The sequence below is a fragment of the Eurosta solidaginis genome, chromosome 1 (assembly GCF_040869045.1).
Source record: "Eurosta solidaginis isolate ZX-2024a chromosome 1, ASM4086904v1, whole genome shotgun sequence".
In the NCBI taxonomy this organism is placed as follows: domain Eukaryota; kingdom Metazoa; phylum Arthropoda; class Insecta; order Diptera; family Tephritidae; genus Eurosta; species Eurosta solidaginis.
This window is the reverse complement of record NC_090319.1, coordinates 336,633,918-336,659,789: the sequence shown is the minus strand read 5'-3', so window position 1 is coordinate 336,659,789 and position 25,872 is coordinate 336,633,918. Positions and strand designations below refer to the sequence as shown.

Here is a 25,872-nt window from a genome sequence, read left to right as displayed (position 1 = left end):
CCCCGCAGTATCTCTAGTTCAAAACTAGTGCACTTCTACTATATTCTTAGACACTACCAGTTCGCCATCTATGTCTTTTGCATGTTTTCAACTTGTGAATTTAACATGGCGATGCGCTAGGCGGTGGAAATTGTCCCCGCTGTATTACCATTTCACTAGTTCCTAACTAGATACAAATTGTCACTTTAGAACTAGTTCTTAATTGGCAGTTTTTCGAAAGTTACTAGTGTAAAATTTTTTTGTTGGTGGCCTATTTCTGAAGTATATGTTAAAAATGAAATATAAAAATTCAAACTGTCGATTTTATAACTGCTAATCTAGATACTAGTATTTATTTGGCACTCTAGGTCTAGTTCCGAATCAGAAATTTGTATCACTTGTTACTGAATTCCACTGAGAGTAATAACCCTGCAAAAAATGCGAATGGTCTAGGATGAATCCGGCATGAGTCTCAAAAGAGTATGCGACCAATGCCAGTTTTGATCTCTTTGTATGAGTTGAACTGTTCTCTTTTGTTTGAGCATGTCCTATGAAGGGACTAGTTGTACCCATTTATACCCGAGAGGGATCGATAGGACCATTTTCCTTTGTACCCATATGGGGACATATGAAGATTTGCCCTTTTCGATTCATTAAGTCCTCAAATAGGGACCAGTCGAAATTTTCATGACAGTAACACAATCGAAGGGTTTACCAAGCCATCAAATCTATTTGATGTAAGTTGTTAGCCCGGTTGTCAAAAACGAATAAAAAATATTATCTAAAAATTTAATCCTAACTCCGGCGAAGTCGGTAAGTCCTAGTAATTTAGGTTCGGCATAGGTCGATTCATTCACCTGTAATCTTTTTTATTTCAATCATTTCTTTGCCGTTCGTTTTAAAATTTCTTAAAATGGGATACATAGATTTCAAATTGACTAATTCCAACTGCACTCGAAAGTATCAATTATGCCCAAATGTAGACAAAAGAGATCAATCGGAGACTAATCTCTTTGGGGATTAATCGCACGATTTTTTGCAGGGAAGATATTATCATATGAGGTCAGAATAGGTTCCTCTTATTTGGTACAGTTTTTCATATATCCTTTAGTCATATGCCCCATATATGTCAGTTCTGCGGTCATTTATCTATTTTAATTTAATTTTTAATCTATTATGACAATATTTTTATACTCAGCTGAGCAGAGCGCACAGAGTATATTAACTTTGTTCGCATAACGGCAATCCGTAAAGGCATAAACTAATCGAGATATATAGACTTCTATATATCAAAATGATCTGGGCGAAAAAAGAAATTTATTTAGCCATGTCCGTCCGTCCGTCCGTCTGTCCATCCGTCCGTAAACACGATAACTTGAGTAAATTTTGAGGTATTTTGATGAAATTTGGTACGTAGGTTCCTGGGCACTAATCTCAGATCGCTATTTAAAATGAACGAAATCGGACTATATCCACGCCCACTCTTTCTATATCGAAAATTTCGAAAAATCCAAAAAGTGCGATAATTCATTACCAAAGACGGATAAAGCGATGAAACTTTGTAGGTGGGTTGGCCTTATGACGTAGAATAAAACAAGTAAGGAATGTTTAGTTCGGGTGTAACCGAAAATTACATACACAGTTGAGAGCTATGGAGACAAAATAAGGGAAAATCACCTCGTAGTAAAATGAAACTAGGGTAACCCTGGAATGTGTTTATATGACATGTGTATCAAATAGAAGGTATTAAAGAGTATTTTAAGAGGGAGTGGGCCATAGTTCTATAGATGGACGCCATTTAGGGATATCGCCATAACGGTGGACAAGGGGTGACTCTAGAATTTGTTTGTACGATATGGGTATCAAATGAAAGGTGTTAATGAGTATTTTAAAAGGGAGTGGGCCTTAGTTCTATAGGTGGACGCCGTTTCAGAATATTATCGTTATAAAGGTGGACCAGGGTTGACTCTAGAATGCGTTTGTACAATATGGGTATCAAACGAAAGGTGTTAATAAGTATTTTAAAAGGGAATGGGCCTTAGTTCTATGGGTGGACGCCTTTTCGGGAGATCGCCATAAACGTGGACCAGGAATGACTCTAGAATGCGTTTGTACAATATGGGTATCAAATGAAAGGTGTTAATGAGTATTTTAAAAGGGCGTGGGCCTTAGTTCTATAGGTGGACGCCTTTTCGATATATTGCCATAAAGGTGGACCAGGGGTGACTCTAGAATGTGTTTGTACGATATGGGTATCAAATTAAAGGTATTAATGAGGGTTTTATAAGGGAGTGGTGGTAGTTGTATATGAGAAGGCGTTTTCGAGATATCGACCAAAATGTAGTCCAGGGTGACCCAGAACATCATCTGTCGGGTTCCGCTAATTTATTTATATATGTAATACCACGAACAGTTATCCTTCCAAGTTTCCAAGGGCTTTTGATTTCGCTCTGCAAAACTTTTTCATTTCCTTCTACTTAATATGGTAGGTGTCACACCCATTTTACAAAGTTTTTTTCTAAAGTTATATTTTGCGTCAATAGACCAATCCAATTACCATGTTTCATCCCTTTTTTCGTATTTGGTATATTATTATGGCATTTTTTTCATTTTTAGTAATTTTCGATAACGAAAAATTGGGCGTGGTCATAGTCGGATTTCGGCCATATTTTACACCAATATAAAGTGAGTTCAGATAAGTACGTGAACTGAGTTTAGTAAAGATATATAGATTTTTGGTCAAGTTATCGTGTTAACGGCCGAGCGGAAGGACAGACGGTAGACTGTGTATAAAAACTGGGTGTGTCTTCATCCGATTTCGTCCTTTTTCACAGAAAACAGCTACCGTCCTAGAATCTAAGCCTTTACCAAATTTCATAAGGATTGGTAATGTTTTGTTCGACATATGGCATTAAAAGTATCATAGACAAATTAAATGAAAAAGGGCGGAGCAACGCCCATTTTGAAAATTTCTTTTTTTTTTTTTGTATTTTGTTGCACCATATCATTACTGGAGTTGAATGTTGACATAATTTACTTATATACTGTATAGATATTAACTTTTCATTTAAAATTTGACTTAAAAAAATTTTTTTTTTCAAAAGTGGGCGTGGTCGTTCTCCGATTTTACTAGTTTTTATTAAGCATACATATAGTAATAAGAGTAATGTTCCTGCCAAATTTCATCATGATATCTTCAACGACTGCCAAATTACAGCTTGCAAAACTTCTAAATTACCTTCTTTTAAAAGTGGGCGGTGCCACGCCCACTTTCCAAAATTTTTATATGGTGCAACAAAATACAAAAATAAAAGAAAATTTCAAAATGGGCGTGGCTCCGCCTTTTCATTTAATTTGTCTAGAATACGTTAAAGCCATAAGCCGAACACAAATTAACCAATCCTTGTGAAATTCGGTAGGAGCATAGATTCTATGACGATAACTGGTTTCTGTGAAAATGGGCGAAATCGGTCGGCCTTTTACATGATAACTTGAGCAAAAATCGATATATCTTTACTAAACATAGTTCACGTACTTATCTGAACTCGATATGGAAAATTAAAAAAAATGCCATAATTCTATACCAACTATGAAAAAAGGGATGAAACATTGTAATTGGATTGGTTTATTGACGCAAAATATAACTTTAGAAAAAACTTTGTAAAATAGGTGTAACACCTTCCATATTAAGTAGAATAAAATGAAAAAGTTCTGCAGGGCGAAATCAAAAGCCCTTGGAATCTTGGCAGGAATACTCTTCGCTGTATTACATATTTAAGTAAATTAGCGGTACCCGACAAATGATGTTCTGGATCACCCTGGCCCACATTTTGGTCGATATCTCGAAAACGCCTTCACATATACAACTAAGGGCCACTCCCATTTAAAATACTCATTAATACCTTTCGTTTGATACCCATATCGTACAAACAAATTCTAGAGTCACCCCTGGTCCACCTTTATGGCGATATCTCTAAAAGGCGTCGACCTATAGAATTAAGGCCCACTACCTTTTAAAATACTCATTAACGCCTTTCATTTGATTCCCATATCGTACAAGCACATTCTAGAGTCACCCCTGGTCCACCTTTATGGCGATATCCCGAAATGGCGTCCACCTATAGAACTATGGCCCACTCCCTTTTAAAATACTCTTTAATACCTTCCATTTGATACACATGTCATACAAACACATTCCAGGGTTACCTTAGGTTCATTTTCCTACTTGGTAATTTTCCCTTATTTTGTATCCAAAGCTCTGAGCTGAGTATGTAATAGTCGGTTACACCCGAACGTAGCTTTCCTTACTTGTTTTTATTTCACATTTTTGGAAAATATGAAAATTTAAAAATTCAACAACCTTAATCTGCTAAACATGTACATACACGCATACTTATAATAAATACCCTTTTTAATTGGACAGCTTCACACGGATGTGCATTTCATACATATGATGGTGTCTCGGCGGAAAGTGAAGGCGTGCGTTTTATACGCCTGCGAGAAGATGCAGAGATAGGTAAAGAGATATTACTACTACGCGCCTATCCACGTTCTACAATAACGCTACGTAGCGTCGATAATTCGGGTGATCATAAATATTTTGCGGTTACCGAGTTAAATTCAACCACTGTACGAATAACACTTACACGATCCATAGAGAATTTAGTGGATCGTGATGTACCAAGAAATTTACTGAAATTTCGTGTAGTGTGTGCGGGTAAAAATGAGAAACTTGATGAGGTGAGTTTGAATATGCAAGACAATCTTTTGTCACAAAATAATAACATTTAAACAAATTCATTTCCTAAATCTAGGGCAGTTATATGTCGATAACAGTTTACATTGAAGATGTCAACGATAATGCGCCGGAATTTCTCAATACGCCCTACATCGTCGATTTGGCTGAGAATACACCACCTGGCACTATTGTTTTTGAAGGCATACAAGCATTCGACCGTGATAAACCAAATACACCCAACTCAGAGGTGCATTTTAGTATGTCCACAATGCCAGAGCAGCTATCCGCGGATGGTAGCCCATATTTTTCGCTAAAAAGTCCATATCGCCCATTGCTTATATTGAGAAAGGATTTGGATTTTGATAATGGTATAAGACTTTTTAAATTACCTCTCTTCGCATGGGATCGCGGTACTCCAGCCAACCAGGTGAACACCACAATTACAATTAATGTCAAAGATGTTGACGATTTGCCACCGAAATTTACAGAAGGCGTTTATAGGACAAAAATTAATGAATTCTCTCCAATGACGGTGAGTAATTATTTTCTTATAACTCAACTAGCTAAGCCCAGGTTCAAAGGCAAGTCCTCTGAGTGTATTTCTGTAAAGGAAAAACTAAAACTATATTGGATAAGAATGTCGGCCTAACTCATCATTACTGTGTGCTGCACGTTAGATTCCCTACAACCAGTGATGTTTTTCTAGATGCTATGCTGCATCTACAGGCCGTTACTTTATCATGAGGAGGTCCTTGAGAACACTTACAGAAGTCAATGGTATAAATTATTGTATAGCACTGAATGAGGGTATGCTGCTGGTGGTCGCCACATAAACACACGAGCTCCCACAAAACTATTAATTCTATCAATTATAGTCTTCAAAATTTCCGACCCGAGTCGAAATATTGGCTTAGACCACGTAAGGAACCCGGGTTCACTCACTTTAAAATAGTAGCTGATATGAGGAGGATATGACCTGTTATGTGATGAAGGTGCTCACACACAGAACGTGCTCAACTGTTTCCTCGCATAGTACACACTTCTGCTATCATTGACGATATAAAGTTGGATAGGCATACGGGTTTGTCTCTGCAATGACGGTCATCTTCTTTCACCACTTTCAAACCGCTTCGGCAATGTAAGCTGCCACTTTACCGGGTCGAATTAGAGTTTTTGGGTTTGGCACAGCTCTTGAAATTTTACCGTAATGGACTTTGAACAGGCATTTATGCACCTACACCCAGTTCTAGAAAGGCGAGGACTACTAAAAAGACAGAACTAAGCACAAATTGTTGAATTTTCCGACAGAGCCCTTAACATGTTATATATCATATAACTATGATGTAGATGACACCCTAACCTCCCTAATTTTTCCTCGAGGAGGATGAGAGACAGCTAAGTATTTTCAGTGGCTCTTCGCAGGACTGCAGCCGTTTTCATATATGAACAAAGCTGGAGGATATGAACTCCTAGGTAACTATGGCATTTAGAGCCGATCCACACTTGTAATCATTACTGATCCGAAAGAGGTTTTCAAAGTTGATGCCTTGCATGCCTCTTAGATAGAAGCCGGTTACAATTGAAACATCTCATTTAATCTGGAACCCGCTTAGATGCCCCTTAACCAGAAAACTTTGCAAGCTTTCATGGATCCGTACCTGAAAACTGATATAAGAAATCCCCCAGCGAATCACCCTTGTTTCCAATCTTTCCGAGCAGGAACGTCAGCCCCACAGTTTGTATCCAAGACTGTTGGACAACATTGAGCGGGAGGTGGATGTCATCGCATGCACGTCCCTTAAGGACAGAATGATAAAATGATCCATCGATGGCATTTTGCATATGACATTCACATGCCCTGTTAACGTAACTCTCTACGATTTCTTTAGACCACATCAGTTCTCCGTAGGTTCAGATCGCCGTACCTCAGTTTTGTACAAACAATTTTTCGAGACTCAGACACCGCTTTTCTAGCATTATTTTGCAGGCATTCAGAGATTCATAGGCCCGATTGACTAGATTTTACTTTGTTTTAGGCGTTCAGCTCATGGCTACAAATTGACGAAGCAGTGGACGCGTATTGTAACGCTGCGCCTAGCATCTTATTTTCTGTTTTTCGGCTAAGGTAGACGCAGAAACCACGACGTTGGAGCTTCGCGATTTCCTCGCTCGGCAGGAATGGCAAAACGGCTTTTAAATCCAGCTACATTGATTGAATCTTCGCAAGTTTACAAAGATGCCATAAGCATCTTCAAGAAGACAGTAAGAAGCCTTAAAGGAAAACACTTTTGCGACAGTATGGAAGGAAACTGTAATCACAATGAGCCAGCCCGCCCCAAAGAGTCCCTTGAGTTTGCAAACCTTCCTTGTTATTTGGAGCTATTAAAATAATAACTTCTTGGCTCTTGAGAGAAGGTGTGCTGTAGTTAGGAACTTTCGTCCTAGTGCTGAAGAGCACTATCTCTGTCTTTAAGAATATACGCTTAATCCTAAAGTGTATACACATTCTACTAAGTATATCCGTACAATTTTCTTCAAAGCAGACCATTACTCATACGAGGTGCATAGTTTCCACCAAATATTCGACAACTTATGTCGCCCTTTTAAGGCCTTCATTATTTAGAAGCCTGCACTCTAATTAGACTCTGCTGTGGCCACCGTGGAGTGCTGGTAACCTTCTCTGCCTAGCACACCGCAGATTATGAGCTCAAGTCCCGGGCAATGCAACATCAAACATTTATATAAAGTGTTTTTCTATTAGAAAAAAGTATATCTCTTTCCTCACCAATTAGATTAATGTCATCTCCAAAATCTGTACTCTACTGTATAACTGCAACGTATTTCCTCTTCATAGGCTATTCCGATACGCATACCACTCTATTTCGCACCACCCATCATGGCTTTTGATCAGGACTCATTGAACGCTACGCTTATTTATGAGCTCATTTCCGGCAACGAACGCAAACTTTTTCGTGTTAACCCAAATAATGGCATTTTGTATCTACAAAAGGAGATAGATTTGGAGGAGGAGAGCCTTCCAGGCAATACGTTCGTACTGCAAGTGGAGGCACGTCAACGTGATAATCCTTTGAAGAAAGCTGTGGCCAGGTATGTATGCCTTCTTTATTTTTTAAATATAAATAATAACTCAAAATTTTCTTTACAGAATTGAGGTAGAGATCCTCGATCTCAATGATAACGTACCCGAATTCGAAGCTGATTTTTACAATATTTCCATAGTAGAAAATCTACCAACTGGCTTTAGTGTGCTTCAAGTGAACGCCATCGATCGCGATCAGGGTGAAGATGCTGAATTTTTATATCAGCTCATAGAAGAGCCGGCAGTGGCACACGCATTTCGCATTGATTCCCGAACCGGTTGGATTACTGTGAATGATGATAGACTGCTTGATCGTGAACAACGTAAATCTTTGCATTTGGTGGTTGAAGCGATTGAACGTAATCCACCATACATGGCTGATGTTAATATGCGGAAGCCTGGACCCAGTCGCGTTAAAGTAGACATCACATTATTGGATACAAATGATAATACGCCAAAATTTGAACATGGCAACTTGTATGAGTTCATGGTACCCATAACAGCGCAAGTGGGCTATAAAGTGGGTCAAGTGGTGGCGCTTGATCCAGATGAAGGACCCAACGGTATGCTATTGTATGAGTTGCAGCGTCCAAAAGGCAGCGGCTACATACCATTTCGTTTGGATACAAAGAATGGTACGATTTTTGTGAATGGACCGCTCAGACGTGGACGCATGGCGGTATTTGTGGAAGCGAGTGATCAGGTGGGTAACGTTTGTAAAGTACTCGCTCTTCAATTTAAAAAATCTATACACTTCCTTTTTTTTAGCCTACAAACCCATCAGAGCGTCGCTTTACACTAGCAGTTATTACGATTGAAGTTTATGCAACGATTGATGATCAAGTAATTGACTTTGTAGGTGCGCCCTATGAGTTTTGGGTAGGTTCGAATGCTCCCTTGGGTACATCGGTCGGTCAAGTACGCACCACACTCATTTATGAAGGCGAAGACGAAATTATGTACGATCTCCTGCACACATATGCAGAGGGTGTACCATTTGCTATTGAAGAACGTTCTGGTATTATAACAGTGATACGTGAGTTGGCCGAGTTTACGCGTAAGATTTACTTCTTTGAGGCGGTTGCGAACTATGTGAGTACAAACTTTCTAAAAAATGGAGGCAGGCATTTTTTCTTACTTCACGTTATTTCAGCTCTTTGCAAATTCAACGCAAACACTTGTTGTGTCACGTAGCTCAGCGCCTATGAATACATCACCGACCCCTGCTGAATTGACCGATGAAGGCGTCCTTATAACAAATGTTACTATACATGTGGTTATGAAACCTGAAAACCAAGTACCTCTACGTCCTGTAATCGAGTAAGTATCTGCAGGGAAATACATAAACCCGCATCATAGTCAAACACTATATTCTCAAATTGTTTGCTCTTAAAGGGTTAAATCTGTCCCAGACGAGTTATCTTTAACCATATCCAGGACTATGAACTTTTAGTAAATATAAGTGTAACTTTTAATACTAACCTGCCCATATCCTTGCCCAAAACATAGACAAGCAAAACTTGGTTGATTAAGAATCAATCTTAACTGAGCCTCGCTGTGCATAGACGATCTCCATTATTCAGCCATTATGAAAGGGTGCCAACCACAGTTGTTGTGAAATAAACAGCTCCAGATATTGGACCACTTTATCTCTGAGAGATAAGACAACGGTGAGATACTAATCTGTAAAGTGTAGTGACGCACAACTCCAAAACCAATCCACAGAACTGACGCCTTTGACCCCTAACTACTCATCTTCCTCCCATTATTTTGCTTTAGTACTCATACTTCTAGATATTTTTCCGGAGCACAGATAAAGAAAAGCTAGACGGCCTTTTGTGTTCATACTAAAATATAGTTAGACATATCTCTTTGCTCAAAAAGGGGGACTCTTTAAACCCTCTGGCTTGCACCACATTAGAATAGAATCTGCCAAAACTCATAACCACCTCCCTTTTCGTCTAAATATTAGTCGACCTAATAAGGCAATATTATCCATACCTACGGGCTATCCTAGTGCAAGGATTTGTCAAGGAAAGCGTTCGTCAAAAACGTCGACAGCTTTTGATGACATAAGGTGCCTAGGAACGCCGAACATAATTTCTTAAAAAACTATCCGGAAAGACTTGAAAGAACATAGGGACTACTTCTGGAAACACGGGCAATTTTCTTCGCTGAAGTTGGTGGGCCAAAAAAAATAAGCAAATGCCAAACAGCACCTAGGGAAGGGATTCATAAGATTGATAAACGCAATACACACACACTCCACTTCCGCAACCCAGTGGCCAACCTCACCTACCCGAGTGAGTTTTTATAGAAATGTGAATGTATCATACACATATTTGGCAATTGAGGCTCTGGCCACCGCAAATTCCTCACTGAACTAGGGGTGGGGACGAGATGGCCTAGAAGGTACAGTTGTTCTTTAGATTATTGCACTAGTACTTTAATGGTGCTTTTTACTGGAACTTGCCTGATATATATCGAGCAAAAGACTATCAACATCGATTACACTCTCCAAAACTTCGGGCCATTCTAGGATGACAACAGACGTCATCCATATATGAGCTTGGTTTAAAAATAAACAGTTATTTCCCTTGCCTCTCCAGTTTTTCACCTCGCAGGTATTGACCTGTCTACCGATCAATTCTTTGGCGGCAAATTGGCTGAAGTGACAGCAAATGAATAGCCTCGTCGATTGCATTACATTACCGACTGTAAGATGTCATAAAATCGCATGTTCATATTTCGAACTGCAACTAAATTTTTAAGTATGTGATGCTATTTAAGGAAGAAATTAAGAATGGATACTAAAAATGTGAAGAGCGAATGGCGTATTTCGCCATTTAGTGACTCCTTCTGGGTAAAGTTGCAGACCTTCGCACCCTTAACATATTTAAGGGGAAATGCATAATGTTAAAAGCGCAATAAAACGGTAAGCAGACAATTACTGCAGAGCGCTCATAAACAGTTTGATCCGTACAGGCTATTGCTTACTATTGCATCACCTCCTAGGTGGGTAAGGGGATAACTGAAAAAATCTGATGATGACACTTATAACCTTAAGCAGGCTCAAAAACGCATACATACAGAGAATTGAATTGGAGTTTTATGCTTCAGCTCAAAAAAGGTCATACCGAGATGAAAAGCACCCTTCTATTGTCCGTTCACTGCCGTGGTACAATGAAATTTTTATGATGCCCCGTTTTCATGTAGTCTCCCAGCTCAGTGATATTAAGCCTGGAGAGCTTCTTGAGCATGTAAAGCCAAAAACAACAAAAACAGTGGGAACGCCTTATTTTCATCACTATCATTAAATGGTGCTGGACCGCCTAAGTGATTTTGCCGTTTCGTATAAAGGCACGCTAGCTTAACTGTTTAGCAATAACTGAGGCACTGACACACCCAGAAATTCCAAGTCTTTGTCCACTTCTCTCCCAATTCAGTAGAGGATCCTTCCAGAGAAGCCTTTCGAATTTTATTCGCTGCACTTGCTTCATATCTGCGGAGAGCTCATATTAGCTCATCATTAAACCTAATTTGATAATCGCAGAACCTACATACATCTTATACTCTCTCAAACCAAGATATTTGCGATACCCAATGTGTCGATTGCGGTAATCCTGGGCTTAAGTCCCGGACAAAACAGCATCGAAATTTATTAACACGTTTTTTTTTAACATTTAAGATTTTTAAGAATTAGTGAGCTTAACACCGGTAAATAACATATTCAATATTTATTTTTGGTTTTATTGGAAAAAACTGAAAGGAAGGAAACATTTACTGATATATTGCGATGGTACCATTTCGAAAACCGCCACGTCATCATCGTCACGCAATTTCTAAGTTTATTTTTTATTTTAGTTCGAAAAGGATATTTTAAGCGGGGTCGCCCTTCGTCGTACACGGTGAAATATTTTAGTTTATTTTTTAAACCTATCAAAGTTTACAGCTGATTTTAAGATTTTTATATTACTTTTCAAACCACTAAATAGTTTTAAGCAATTTCTAAGATTACTTGGTTTTAATCTTAGTCAAGACCCTTGAAAAATTTACTTTTCAATGAAAAGTTTAAAATTAAAATCAAAAAGTTTTACACGCATACCGCGTTTCCAAACATTTTTGGTCTGTATTAGAAACTATCAGAGAATAAACCCATTTGATATATATTTGGGTTTAAATTTTAGTCTAGTAGTTTGAAAAAAATGAAAATTTTCTGGACTAAAATTGAAACCAAAATTTGTCAATTCAAAACCACTGATATTAGCTCGATTTGTTTTAAACCTTGCAAGGTCCGCATTTAAAACCAAAAAAATTTTGATCATTAATGTAGAACAAAAAGTTTAAGATTTAAACCAAAATTTTCCAACTTGCAGGAAAATTTAAAAGGAGCACAACGCAAATTGCAAGACAAGCTCGCCCTTTTTAATGTTGCGTAAACCAAGCGACGACTCTTATCTTCACTAGACAACCCAGACCTTTTTAAATATCCCACCTCTTTACAACAACTAATATTTTCCACTATCAACACAGGGAAATCAACATGAATATTATACATTTCCACATAGAAGAGAACCTTGTTGGTGGTATAATCGGTCAGCTCCTCTATAAAAATGGCATCAATGTACTAAATAACGAACTGGGCACTTATCGTCATATGGGCGCTACTGGCAATATAACAATGGGTAGTCGTTTTCGTAGTCGCAGCCATAGCCGAAGTCAAAATTATAATAAAACAATGCGCCTACGATCACCTCGCCGTCTTGTGAGTGGTGACTCGAATATAAAATTACGTTACATAATTGCTAATCAGCAGGAGGTGGCCAATAAAATCAGCATAACCGAAGATGGTACGCTGCTAACGCTAACGGGTCTAGATCGCGAAGACAAAGATCAATATGATCTCACTGTGATTGTGGAATACACCACAGGTTTGGTGAGCGGTGCTGGCATCTATCAGGTGACTGTAGAAGTGGATGATGTCAATGATAATGCTCCTAAGTTCAATAGCTTATCCTATATTGGCTTAATAAATGAGAACAGCGCAAGTGGCACAGAAATTTCGATAAATCAGCCGATACAAATATTTGATGCAGATTTGGGTAAGAACGCGGAATTTCGTGTTATACTACAGGGTGACTATAGTGATCAATTTTCCATTGATTTGTATAATGTGAGTGCTGGCGGTGCAGAGCAAAATAAAAGTCACCAGATGACACTGCCAACGCCAGCTACTTTCAGCGTCTTTAACTTAACCGAACAATGGAATGAGGAATTTAAATTTATCGAAATGCAAAATATGCTAACACAATCGAGTATTAAACTGACGAGTGGCGCTTATTTTCGTGTGACTTACAGCGGCAAGCGTCCTTTGGATCGTGAGAAAGATCAAATTTATAAACTCAAACTAATTGCAATTGACTCGGGCGGTTTATCTACCTATTCGCATTTGAATATACTTGTGGCTGATGTGAATGATAATGCGCCCATTTTTGAACGCATCTCCGTTTTCAAAGAGTCCAAAGTAGAAATACGTGAATACACCACAGACATGGAAATTTATTTTGTAGACAATTCGGCGGTGCAAACGATGGACGCAATAACTTCAGCAATGATTGTACCACCTTATAATATACCGGGTTCGCCACGCCTCAGCTCCGAATTCGGCGCCTACAATACAAGTTTTGTAGATATGCGTCAACAGCGTGGACGTCGTGCGCGTAAGCGTTTGGGACGTGGCGCTGCGCAAAACCCCATAATGAAATGTCTATTATTTGCCATTTATGAGAGCACTCCCGTTACCACAAAGGTGTTGCAAGTTATGGCGAGTGACGAAGATTATGGCAACAATGCCGTAGTACATTACGAGCTAACAGCTGAACATGTGGAACGTCCCATTGGTGGCACACAATTTCCGACGCGTGCATCTGGCGCAAAGCATTTCGTTATAGATAAGCTGAGTGGCGAGTTGATGGTTAATTATCCGCTAGCGGCTAATTTGGATATGTTACTCAACCTTACCGCGACCGATATAGATGGGCTTAAGGATATTACTTGTTTACGTTTCACCGTTATCGATGTAAATGATCATGCGCCAGTATTCAAGAAATCTTGGTACAGCTTTGACACAGAGGAGGGCGAATATGTAGATAGCGTTTTGGGCCAGGTGCTTGCCGTGGATTTGGACTTTGGCGAGAATGCAAATATTTCTTACACACTAAGCCAAACTGATCTACCTTTCAAGATCAAAACGTTATCTGGCGTAATCAAAATTACTGGTTTGCTAGATCGTGAACTCCATCCGAAATACAATTTTGAAGTCATTGCGTCCGATAATGCCGAACCACTATATCGCATGTCAAGCTCTGTGGATGTGGAAGTGAATGTCTTAGACATAAATGATAACAAGCCAGAGTTCATTGGTTATGATGATATAGACAACGCCGAAAAATATATAGCCGATTTACCGGATCGTACGCTAACACTACCGATATACAAAGCCTATTTAGATCGCAGCACCATACCAGGCATGTTTGTGAAACAAGTAAATGCTATTGATAAAGATTATGTTGGCAACGGCAATGGTTTGGTGCTATACTCCATACTGCATCAGGACATACACAATCCCATCTTTCAAATAGATTCACGCGATGGCACCATCACAACTGTGGCTAGCTTTCGTAGCTACAATGATTATGAGCATCTCAATGTTACGGTAGTCGCTTCCGACTTGGGCAGCCCAGCGCACTCATCAACAGCTATTGTGCTCATCAATTTGCAGGGTCAAGCTATCACAGAGCCGCCACTAGAGCAAGAAGTTGAGCTCCCAGCAGAGCAACGTAATGTGACACTCTTTCAACACCAATACTACGAAGTACAGCTACTCGAAAATAATGAGTTTCCAATCGAGCTTATCAAAATAAATCTAACCACAGATGTGAATTCCGAAGTTTACCGCTGGAGTTTAATTTTGGAAGAAGAAGGCGGTGAAGAGTATGATGCGCAAAATCTTTTCGAATTCGATGCAAATGCTACTACACTCTACGCTCTCAAAAGCTTTGATCGTGAAATAAAAGCTCGCTATCAGTTACGCCTACGCGCTGAACGCTTGTACCGGGAGGCACGCAATTATGCGCACATCTCATATCCGGTGACCGATGAGCGCATTGATGGCTTAACTATGAATGAATGTCGCATTGTGGTGAATATTCAAGATGAAAACGATAATGAGCCACGCTTTCAATCTGCAGGTCAAGCGATCATTGCAGTTGTGCCACGCTCAGCTACTTTTGGTTATCCAGTGACAGTTGTGAAAGCTTTCGATGCCGATGCAGGTTTAAATGCTGAAATCCGTTATCGTTTGTTAAATGAACCTTCGCGCTTGTTTGCCATCGATGAAGTGACAGGCAAAATACGTTTAGTGGGTATTGTGCCAATAAATGAGCGCGTCTATGGTTTTGATGTGAAGGCAACTGATCGCGCTGGCGCAGATGATGGACGCAGCAGTATTGTGAACGTATTTGTTTACGTCATCGATGAGGCGCGTCAAGTACGTATTGTAGTAGCTGGAAAACCCGTCGAAGTAGAGCGGCGTATCGATGTGCTTATGCAGGTACTCAGTGATGCTATACAAATGGATGTTCGTGTGAGATTGCTGGAACCGCATGTGGGAGGACTTGAATCAGCGTAAGCCTAACAAAATTTATTGCGTCTGAACGTAACATTAATTCCTTTTTTATTTATTTCGTAGCACTGATGCCTACATTTATGCAGTGGATTACCGTACAAATGCGATTTTGGAAATGGAGCGATTGCAAGAGTAAGTATCATTAATACAATAAAAGGGATTTGTCCGGTTTTGAACAAAATCTCAGTTTTTTACTATGAATTTAGCTTACGTTAAGGTTGAATCCGTTAGATAGCGAGTGCAATACCAAGCCCGAACTATGCGATACAAGAACGTCGATACTCCAGCTCAAAAACAAGAAGCCCGTTAGTGAAGTTTCCCTCCACCTGTTTCTCTGAACTCATTTTAGCCATCCCCTTTCTTTGCTACCCAATTCAAACAAGCGTTATCGGATTCAATTGTTGTTACAGGAAACAATTGTTGTTGTCATCATAGTCCAGCAAGGAATGTCGCTCCGTACTACTGGTGGGTAATGACACTATTTTTTGAATGTTAACACAGTAGCACAGGCACACTTTGCAGTGTTAACACATTGTGTTGACACAATTGTGTTATAACTGATTATCGAAAGTCGATATGAGTGTTGGCACAATATCAGAGCACAGTACTGTGTTACGTACCTCTAACGCCACGTTTGACGCCATTTAGAAAAGTAAATCATGGCAACATTTATCTTCTTTCATACTCCCATGTTTAGGGAATCTACGTTATATAACCACAACTTTTGTTTAAATATAACATTTTCAACTTAGAGTATACATTTTGTGCCCACATCTTTTAAACGTAACACACAGGCAAGATTATGAGTACAATCAACACATAAGCAAAACACAAGCACAATGGACTATGTATGTATGAATGTGCACTTACGATCTGATGCCGTCTTTCAGTGAGTTTTGCAGCTCCGGCTCACGCTCAATTCTCACGGGAATGCTCTGGATCATTGAGAGACTTGAGAAGCAGATGTCGTGAAATTTTCGCACACGTGGATTGTTATAGGCAGATGTCGCCGCTGTTTTTCATTTAACTCATACGGCGAAGGCTAAACAGCGACATCTATTTTTGAAAAATTAGGTATATTAAAGGTCGCGTTGCCAACCTAAAAAGAAGTAATTAACAAATTATGTGGCTCACAAATTGAACCAGACTTCTATCTGGATTGATATGGCTCAAATCGTTGTTGTTGCATTTACATGCAAAATTATTTATCTGGCTCAGGATTTTGCCACCGGATGATAGCTTGAGTGTCATTCTCTGTGCTATAGAAACAATCAGCTTTGTGCCATCGAGTGTGCCACTGTGTTATAAATTAATCGATAAGTGTGCGTGTGCGTGCCGCACATTACTGAGTGTTAACACAATAACACAGCACAGTGCTGTGTTACTCAGCCTTACTCCGTACTTCAGCTGCCTTAAATATCTACAGATGCCTAACTCGATCATTTTAAGCACTTCTGGACCGAATTTTTATTACCAGGAGCAATTTCTTTGTCAGTACCAAGACTTCTATTTATTGCAAAAATTAAATCTTAAATAGTATATTAGCGCTACTTTTCAGGACGGCGTCCATCTCGACAGTATCAATAATTCTACATACTATATGACGTATTATACCTTAATTAAAGACAATAATCCACGCCATGACTTGCAGACACGTCTTTTTATACCTCCTCTGCAGCCCAGCGGAATTTTTAATTGTAGGTGATTCAGCATTGCGCGTCATCGCGTCCTTTTCGACAACAAAACCAATCATATACATATTTCATAGTATACAAACCGATTTTATAACTATAAAATTGGATGCTGCAAGTTTTCAACTACGAAAAAGGGTAGTAAGATTGAAAATAATTAACTATTTCACCATCATCACTCCTACTATGGTGCTTGAAATCCCGTCTATCCCGACATCATCAACAATACAATTCTAATATTTTATAAATCTATTGAATCTACTGAATATCAATAAAAATAATTGTATATCTAGCCAGATTTTATCAATCTGTAGATGAAATAAATAAATCATGATGCTGACGTGTATTATTGAGCGCTTTCAGCAAAATATCTGTTGATCCTTAATTGTGAAAGTGATTGTCATTTGATTAAATTGATATCAATGGAAGATGGATGCTAAAAATTTCCATACATCTTCCCTGAATTTGCTCGAGTTGTGGCTTAATAAATTATTTTTTTTTTATCCTGAGCTGTTATAAATAAATTTCAGCGGAACAATTTATATAAGGGCTAGCACAAAAAGCTCTGCTAATTCAGAATTTCCTACAAGTTTTTTAGAAATGACAAAGTACGCATTGAATAAATTTTTTGAATTAGTGCCTTAAGACATTTTAAAAAATAAATTAGCTTCTGAAGTAAAATCTTCAACCATTGTGGATAAAACAAGTGTGATACCTTATACGTCAACTTCCTGAGAGGATGTTCAAGATGGCTACTTTTAGCGTTCGGGCCGGCTATCTTTAGCAAGTGATAGAAACAGAATGGAACAGCGATAGTCAATTAAAAATCAAGTGATCCATTCCAGAAGTTATCACACTTCTCTTATCCACAATGCCTTCAACAAAGATAAAAATTAATAACAATGAAAATCAACGTGAAAATAACTTTGTACATTTTAACCAATAATTCCAATGTATGCTACATTAGGGTTGGCGAAGGTCGCAGGATCATCCTATAACACTGACCGAAGAACGGTTTTTCACTTAGTTTCCTTGGTTCGAAGATAACAATGTAAATTATGCTAGCAAAAACCTGAATCCACCCAAAGGGACTCAGCTGCGGATAATTGTGCGATATTGAACTCTCATAAAATTAAAACTTTGGAAGATAGTAAAAGCAACAAAAACTAGTACAGAAGTAAAAAGAAAGTGGTATCGCTAAAAGTGGACTAAACCGTTATACAAAACTTTATGACGGGTAACTCCAGAAAAGTTCGGTCACACGGACAGCAACGAATAAATTGATACAGATTTGTTTACCTATCACTGATATAAATATATATTTTCATGCTATTAAAAACAAAAGCATAAACAAAGTAAATGTTAGCCCTTTATCGACATTTTTTAACTTGCAGAACTTTTTGTACCAGCCTTTAATCTGGGCCGTATTACGTTTTACGATCCGTGATCGAAATATATTTTTTAAATCACAATAGCTCTGAAATGGTGGATCAGATAAATGACATTAGTGAACTAGCGACAAAAAGTACTCGTCATATCCATAAAGCCCGAGTTAAAGGGCCAATTAATGGTGACTTATCCATAACCAGATAAGACAGCTGATCGAACAAACCTTATAAAAATCAATGCAGTCTATTAATGGTGCCATGCCATAACGCTAAAGCCATAACCATACCATAGCCAACCAACTGGTTTTTGGTTTTTTGTCATATCCATAACCTAAAAATATTTGAGTTCGTGAATTTATTAACTTTTCGTAGATTTTATTTATTGTTTTGTATACGTATAAAAGACTTATTTCTTGTGGTATATGTTTGTAAATTTTGCATTTTCTTCATTTTTATGAAAATTTCACTATTTTTAGGTTAAGGCACCAATAATTGATGCCAATTTGATATGGATAAGTAAAAATATGGTTATGACTATGGCGTTAGGGTTAAGGAAGTTTAATTGGCCCTTAAAATTGACATAATCATAACGCCATATTCATAACCATATTTTTTTAAATTGGCATCAGTTATTAGTGCCTTAAAATCGTGAAAATTTCATAAAAATTAAGAAAACGCAAAAAATTACAAACATATACTACAAAAAATAAGTCTCTTAGTCAAAACGTATCGGAAACAATAAATAAAATCTAGAAGAAGTTAATAAATTATCCAACTCAAATATTTTTAGGTTATGGATATGGCGAAAAACCAAAAACCAACTGGTTGGCTATGGCATGGTTATGGCTTTAGCGTTATGGTATGGCACCATTAATCGGTTACATTAATTTCCATACGGTTGGCTCGATTAGCTGTTTTATCTGGTTATGGTTAAGTCACCATTAACTGGTCCTTAACTTTGACAGTTGCATAGTTATCGCTGGAGCGTGTTTGAGTCACTTGTCGTAAAACGTAATACGGGCCCTGTTACACTGTTGAGATCCATATTTTTAATGAATAGTCAGTAGCATTGTGAATGATGACTAAGTGTGATATCGTATCTGTCAACTGCCTAACAGGATATTCAATATGGCTACTTTTTAGCGTTTTGACAGAGTGTTCAATATGGTGGCGCCTATCTTCAGTGGGTGATAGAAAGAGATACAGAATGAGACAGCGATAGTCAATTACAAATCAGGTGATCCAATCACTTTGGAATTTTGACGTCTATGCAGAAGATATCACACTTAGTTATCATTCATAATGGTCAGTAGTTCCCATTTAAACTAATTAAGCATGCATATTTTTTTTTTTTATTCTTAGATTACTTGCTGGTCTGCAATTGGATAGATTGCAGTTGCAACAACAACAGCTGTTGGATGAAAACGGTCAATACAATTTTAGCAAAATAATGCCACGAATTATTGAACTAGCCGAATTTGGACAATTGGCACGTGGGAACGCACATACCGCAAATTTTATCGGCAGTCTAGAGGTTATAAGCATTGTATTGATTGTTCTGTGTGGAATTGGGGCGGCAATGACTGCACTTTGTTTTCTCTGTCTACGACAGAAACGGTAAAAATAATACTTTTATAATCAGATATAAAGTAAAATTTGATATTTATCTTTATACCTCCGCATTTCTGTATTTAGTTGCATTAACATAATTGAAAATATTTTAAGACTGATCTGTTAGAAAGTTCCACCAAAGAGGATAAATATAATAAGAGCCGTCACTCGTTATTTTTTAAGCATTTACTCGATGTAAACTGTGAGGTAGTCGCTACTTTTTGCCCCTATTACCGTTTACAACTCAACTCTGATTGGGTTGAAATTTCGCAATTTGGTATTACGGATTACAACTCAACCTGTCAAAAAAAATGTCGGTTGAGTTGTCTAGTCTAACAACTTTTTGTGGCATTACCGATTACAACCTTGTGTTGGTGTCGTTGTCAAAGACTTCAAAATCTTACAACTGATTACTAGCAGTTGTCTCATACAATTTTGCAGTTGTTTTGAAAAAATGTGAAGTTTTAGAAGACGGTTTTTTAACAAAAATTTTCAAAGTTGGTATCAAAAGACACGTTTCAACCTCCGATTTAAGAATCCGAAAACAAAAATTAAAAATTTTATTTCTGTCATATCACTTCGGTTCAAATTTTAATGTGGTTGTTGTATTTTGCCAGATTTTTTGTACACACTAATGCAGAAAGGCGTTGGATCCACCCAGCGTTATTTATACAAATCGCGGGCAAAGGCCACCAACGCAGAAAGATGTTCTGCGCAAAAAAACTGTGCATCGGACCTCATGTTTCGGAGCCTCTCGGGCCATTTTGTGAGTTTTTGTAAATATCTTTCGACAGAAATAAAATTTTTAATTTCCGCTTTCGAATCTTAAAAACGGAGATGGAAACCCGTCTTTTGATACCACCATTGATATGAGTTAGATGGTGCATGGGCTTATAAAACGTTACCAAAAAAAAAAATTTAAAGCCGTAGTTAAACCTTTTTTAATCAAACAATAATCAACAATTTTGTATACATTTCTAGAAAAAACAACGTTTAAACGAATTACATTTAATAACTTTTTGACTTTATGTAGCGACATTCCATAGTTGGACGAGACTGGTCGCAGTTCGGGTGCAGCCAAAATAGGTCAAATTATGCGAGTCCCATTGATACTAATCACTACTCCTGGGAATCCTATTTGAGTAAAATACAGTTTTTTCTGTTTGGGTTTTAATCTACTTCGCACAAATACGATCCTCCATAATATCTAAAAGCAGTCCAACACCAAAATCATTTCCACAGCATATTTGATAGCTGCCGTCAGCAAGGAATCGATTTGTGGCGCATAATTTTAAAATACGAACGCGTATGCGGAAATGGTTCTTAATTTTGTTTACTATTGAGTAAAATGCTTCCTTTCAAATTTGCAAAATAACTTCATATGGAGCTCATTATTTGCCACTTAAACATTTTCTTACTTGGTGCTTGGTAGTTCCAAGGGATTGTAATGATCACGCGAATGTTTTCCGTATTCGCGACATGTCAATCACCAACATATTCGCCATTATAAAATAGATTTCATATAATATTAATAAAAAAAATCACATTTGAAAATGCTTAAATTTCTGCCACAAATTGATCAGCTGTTCATTTATCTGTCAAATCATCATTTTCTTAGCTTGGCAGCACCAATTCAACTTCAACTGAAATAAGTTGTAATTCGTAATACCAAACAGGAGTTGAGTTGTCTGAAAGTTGAGTTGTTTTAATTACAACCCAACTAAGTTGAGTTGTTCACCGTAATACGGGCATTTGTTTTATGAGGGACATTTTTGAATTGCCTTCCATTTATCCATGCGGTGTTGTCACTTTATGCAAACGTGTTTTTTGGAAAGAGAATTAAATAATTAATTAAATACAGTCGGAGAAATAAACACAAATACCCCGTGAAAATGTATAGAAGGCATTTATAAACATCTCGCCCAAAAAAAAAGTAGCGACTACCTCATAGTTTACATCGAGTAAATGCCTAAAAAATAACGAGTGACGGCTCTTATTATATTTATCCTCTTTGGTTCCACACAATACATAAACATTTATTCAATTTTTACTGACTGCAAGTCGCCATTTAAGTAATAACGTATTTACTTTAAACATATAATGTTAGTACCAGTACTTTCATAATTAGTTTAAGATAAAGAAAGCGACTTTAATCGTATAGAAAATTAATTAATAAAAAGCTTAGTAATGGAAACGAGTTGGTTGTTTGTTTGTTTATTCTTCGATCCATTATCGGACTTACGTTGTTTAATCTGCTCATCACGTAATTGACCCTGTTAGTATACCCAGATAAATATTTTTTGTGATTGTCATCAGTTGGCAGACAATCGCTTAAAATTGGCTTGATTTGATATTGATTCATTTTGTCACATTGATAGTTAGTGGTCTTTAACCAGTTTCTATTTGCTAGGTGTACTTTAACAAAAAAAATTATAACGGTAAAAAAAATTTACTTGAATAAGGAGTAATGAACAAACAATAACAACCAATTTCTATTACAAAGCAATTTGACCTAAAAAGCATTCGCGCGGCTATGTACAGTCAGGTGCAAACAAAATGGGACGGTCTACTTTTTTTTGCTTTTTTAAACTCAGCTAAGCAGAGTTCACAGAGTATATTAATTTTGTTCGCATAACGGTACCCTGTAACGGCATAAAATAATCGACATAGATATAGACTTCTATATATCAAAATGATCTGGGCGAAAAAAGAAATTAATTTAGCCATTTCCGTCTGTCAGTCCGTCTGTCCCTCCGTCCGTAAACACGATAACTTGAGTAAATTTTGAGGTATGGTGATGAAATTTGGTATGTAAGTTCCTGGGCACTCACCTCAGATCACTATTTAAAACGAAAGAAATCGGATAACCGCGCCCACTTTTTCGATACCGAAAATTTCGAAAAACCGAAAAAGTGCGATAATTCATTACCAAAGACGGACAAAGAGTATATTAATTTTGTTCGCATAACGGTACCCTGTAACGGCATAAAATAATCGACATAGATATAGACTTCTATATATCAAAATGATCTGGGCGAAAAAAGAAATTAATTTAGCCATTTCCGTCTGTCAGTCCGTCTGTCCGTCCGTCCGTAAACACGATAACTTGAGTAAATTTTGAGGTATGGTGATGAAATTTGGTATGTAAGTTCCTGGGCACTCACCTCAGATCACTATTTAAAACGAAAGAAATCGGATAACCGCGCCCACTTTTTCGATACCGAAAATTTCGAAAAACCGAAAAAGTGCGATAATTCATTACCAAAGACGGACAAAGAGATGAAACTTGATATGTGGGTTGACCTTATGACGCAGAATGGAAAATTAGCAACATTTTGAACAATGCGCCCACTTTTAAAACAAGGTAAAGAAAAAGTTTCGCAAGCTGTAATTTGGCAGTCGTTGAAGATATCATCATGAAATTTGGCAGGAACGTTGCTCCTTTTACTGTATGTGTTCTAAATAAGAATTAGCAAAATGGAAAAATTTTTTAAAGTAAAATTTTAACAAAAATTGAATATCTTTACAGTATATAAGTAAATTATGTCAACATTCAACGCCAGTAATGATATCGTGTAATAAAATACAAAAATAAAAGAAAATTTCCAAATGGGCGTGGCTCCGCCCTTTTTCATTTAATTTGTCTAGAATACTTTTAATGCCATAAGTCGAACAAAAATTTACCAATCCTTGTGAAATTTGGTAAGGGCATGGCTTCTATGACGATAACTGTTTTCTATGAAAATGGCAGAAATCGGTTAAAGCCACGCCCAGTTTTTATACACAGTCGACCGTCTGTCCTTCCGCTCGGCCGCTAACACGATAACTTGAGCAAAAATCGATATATCTTTACTAAACTTAGTTCACAATCTGAACTCACTTTATCTTGGTATTAAAAATGGGCAAAATCCGACTATGACCACACCCACTTTTTCGATATCAAAAATTTCGAAGAATGAAAAAAATGCCTTCACATATACAACTGAGGGCCACTTCCTTTTAAAACCCTCATTAACACCTTTAATTTGATACCCATATTGTAAAAACACATTCTAGAGTCACACCTGGTCCACTTTTATGGCGATATTTCGAAAAGGCGTCCCCCTATACAACTAAGGTCCACTCCCTTTTCAAATACTCATTAACACCTTTCATTTGACACCCATATCGTACAAACACATTCTAGAGTCACCCCTGGTCTAAAAAGGTCACCCTTGGTCTACAATTTGGTCGATATTTCCCAAACGTATGTGATATGTAATTAAACACCACTTATAAACCATCTACGAAACCAACGCAGTTAAGCTCTCAGCTGAGTATGTAATGTTCGGTTACAACCGAACTTAGCCTTCCTTACTTGTTTAACTTCATTTTCTTTTGCTAGTTTTTTCAATGCATTCATGAATTTATGATTATATATTTTGATTGGCTTTTGTTTTTTATTGTTTAGGCCTGGCAGCCCAACATGTAGTATAGAAAAAAGTCCGCAAGCAAGCATTTTCATGTTTCACGGCGCAAAGCTTTCGATTTGTGTATGATTTGCTTATTAAGGGTGCACTATTGGAAACTAAAAATATTTATAATCGAATCTCATTACCCTAATACTTTAATTTGTTTGTTTTTATTTTATTTTGTTTTACTCTCGTTTATACTTTTCTATTTCGTTTGGTTCTATGTTATTTAAGTTCAATTTATTCTATTTTATATGCATTTATTTACACTTATTTGAATAAAATTTAATTTTATTTAATCTTACTTTATTTTATTCTATTTTATTTTATTTTATTATTTTATTTTTTTATTATTTTATTTTATTATTTTTAGTTTTATTTCGTTTCATTTTATTTTATTTTATTTTACTTTATTTTATTTAATAAAAAATTTTTATTTTCTTTCAACTTATTTTATTTTATTTTGTTTTATTTCATTTTACTTTAAATTATTTTATTTTATATTGTTTAATTTTCTTTTCTTCTTCTTTTTTTATCTTATTTTATTTTATTTTGTTTTGTTTTATTTTACTTTAAATTATTTTATTTTGTTTTGTTTAATTTTCCTTTATTCACTTTTATTTTCTTTTATTCTATCTTATTTTATTTTAGTTTATTTTATATTTTTAATTTTATTTTTTTCTTTTTGTTTCACTTTATTTTGCTTCATTTTATTTTATTTTGGTTCGTTTTATTTTATTTTATTTTATTTTATCTTATTTCAATTAATTTAAATTCATTTTATTCATCTTATTTTATTTTATTTTGTATTATTTTATTTTTAGTTTTAACTATTTTTTTTCCTTTTATTTTATTTTATTTCATTTAATTTCATTTAATTTAGTTTTATTTCATTTAAAATAGCTTTATTTTGTTCCATTGACATTTTGGGTAACTGTATGTTCGTATGCGTTTGGCAAATGGCAAGCCACCGGCAGTAAAATGTGCATTGGTTTATTAAATACCTGCACATATGTGGTTTTTTTCATTTAGACATGACATTTCTCACAAACTCATTGCCAACCTATTTTAAGCGCTATGAGCAAAGCTTACCAAAGTCATGTTTGAGACCGACTCATTGTAACTAGAACAAATTACTAACTACAACTAATGTTGGGTAGCACAAGACGTAATGAACAGAAGTAAGACTGGAATGCATGTGTATATACACCCAAACATATGCATGTA

The 25,872-nt window shown here is 36.8% G+C and overlaps 1 protein-coding gene across 1 annotated transcript in view; it reads left to right on the top strand.

The window, feature by feature from the left end:
• Cad89D (cadherin-89D) overlaps window positions 1–25,872 on the top strand; it is a 104,933-nt gene that overhangs the window by 70,368 nt on the left and 8,693 nt on the right. Inside the window, exons 2-10 of the mRNA XM_067768005.1 lie at window positions 4,403–4,719; window positions 4,794–5,249; window positions 7,572–7,825; window positions 7,884–8,520; window positions 8,586–8,909; window positions 8,971–9,137; window positions 12,351–15,503; window positions 15,568–15,636; window positions 19,946–20,200. Of these exons, the coding sequence (XP_067624106.1) occupies window positions 4,403–4,719; window positions 4,794–5,249; window positions 7,572–7,825; window positions 7,884–8,520; window positions 8,586–8,909; window positions 8,971–9,137; window positions 12,351–15,503; window positions 15,568–15,636; window positions 19,946–20,200 (5,632 nt within the window). The remainder of the gene's footprint in view (window positions 1–4,402; window positions 4,720–4,793; window positions 5,250–7,571; window positions 7,826–7,883; window positions 8,521–8,585; window positions 8,910–8,970; window positions 9,138–12,350; window positions 15,504–15,567; window positions 15,637–19,945; window positions 20,201–25,872) is intronic.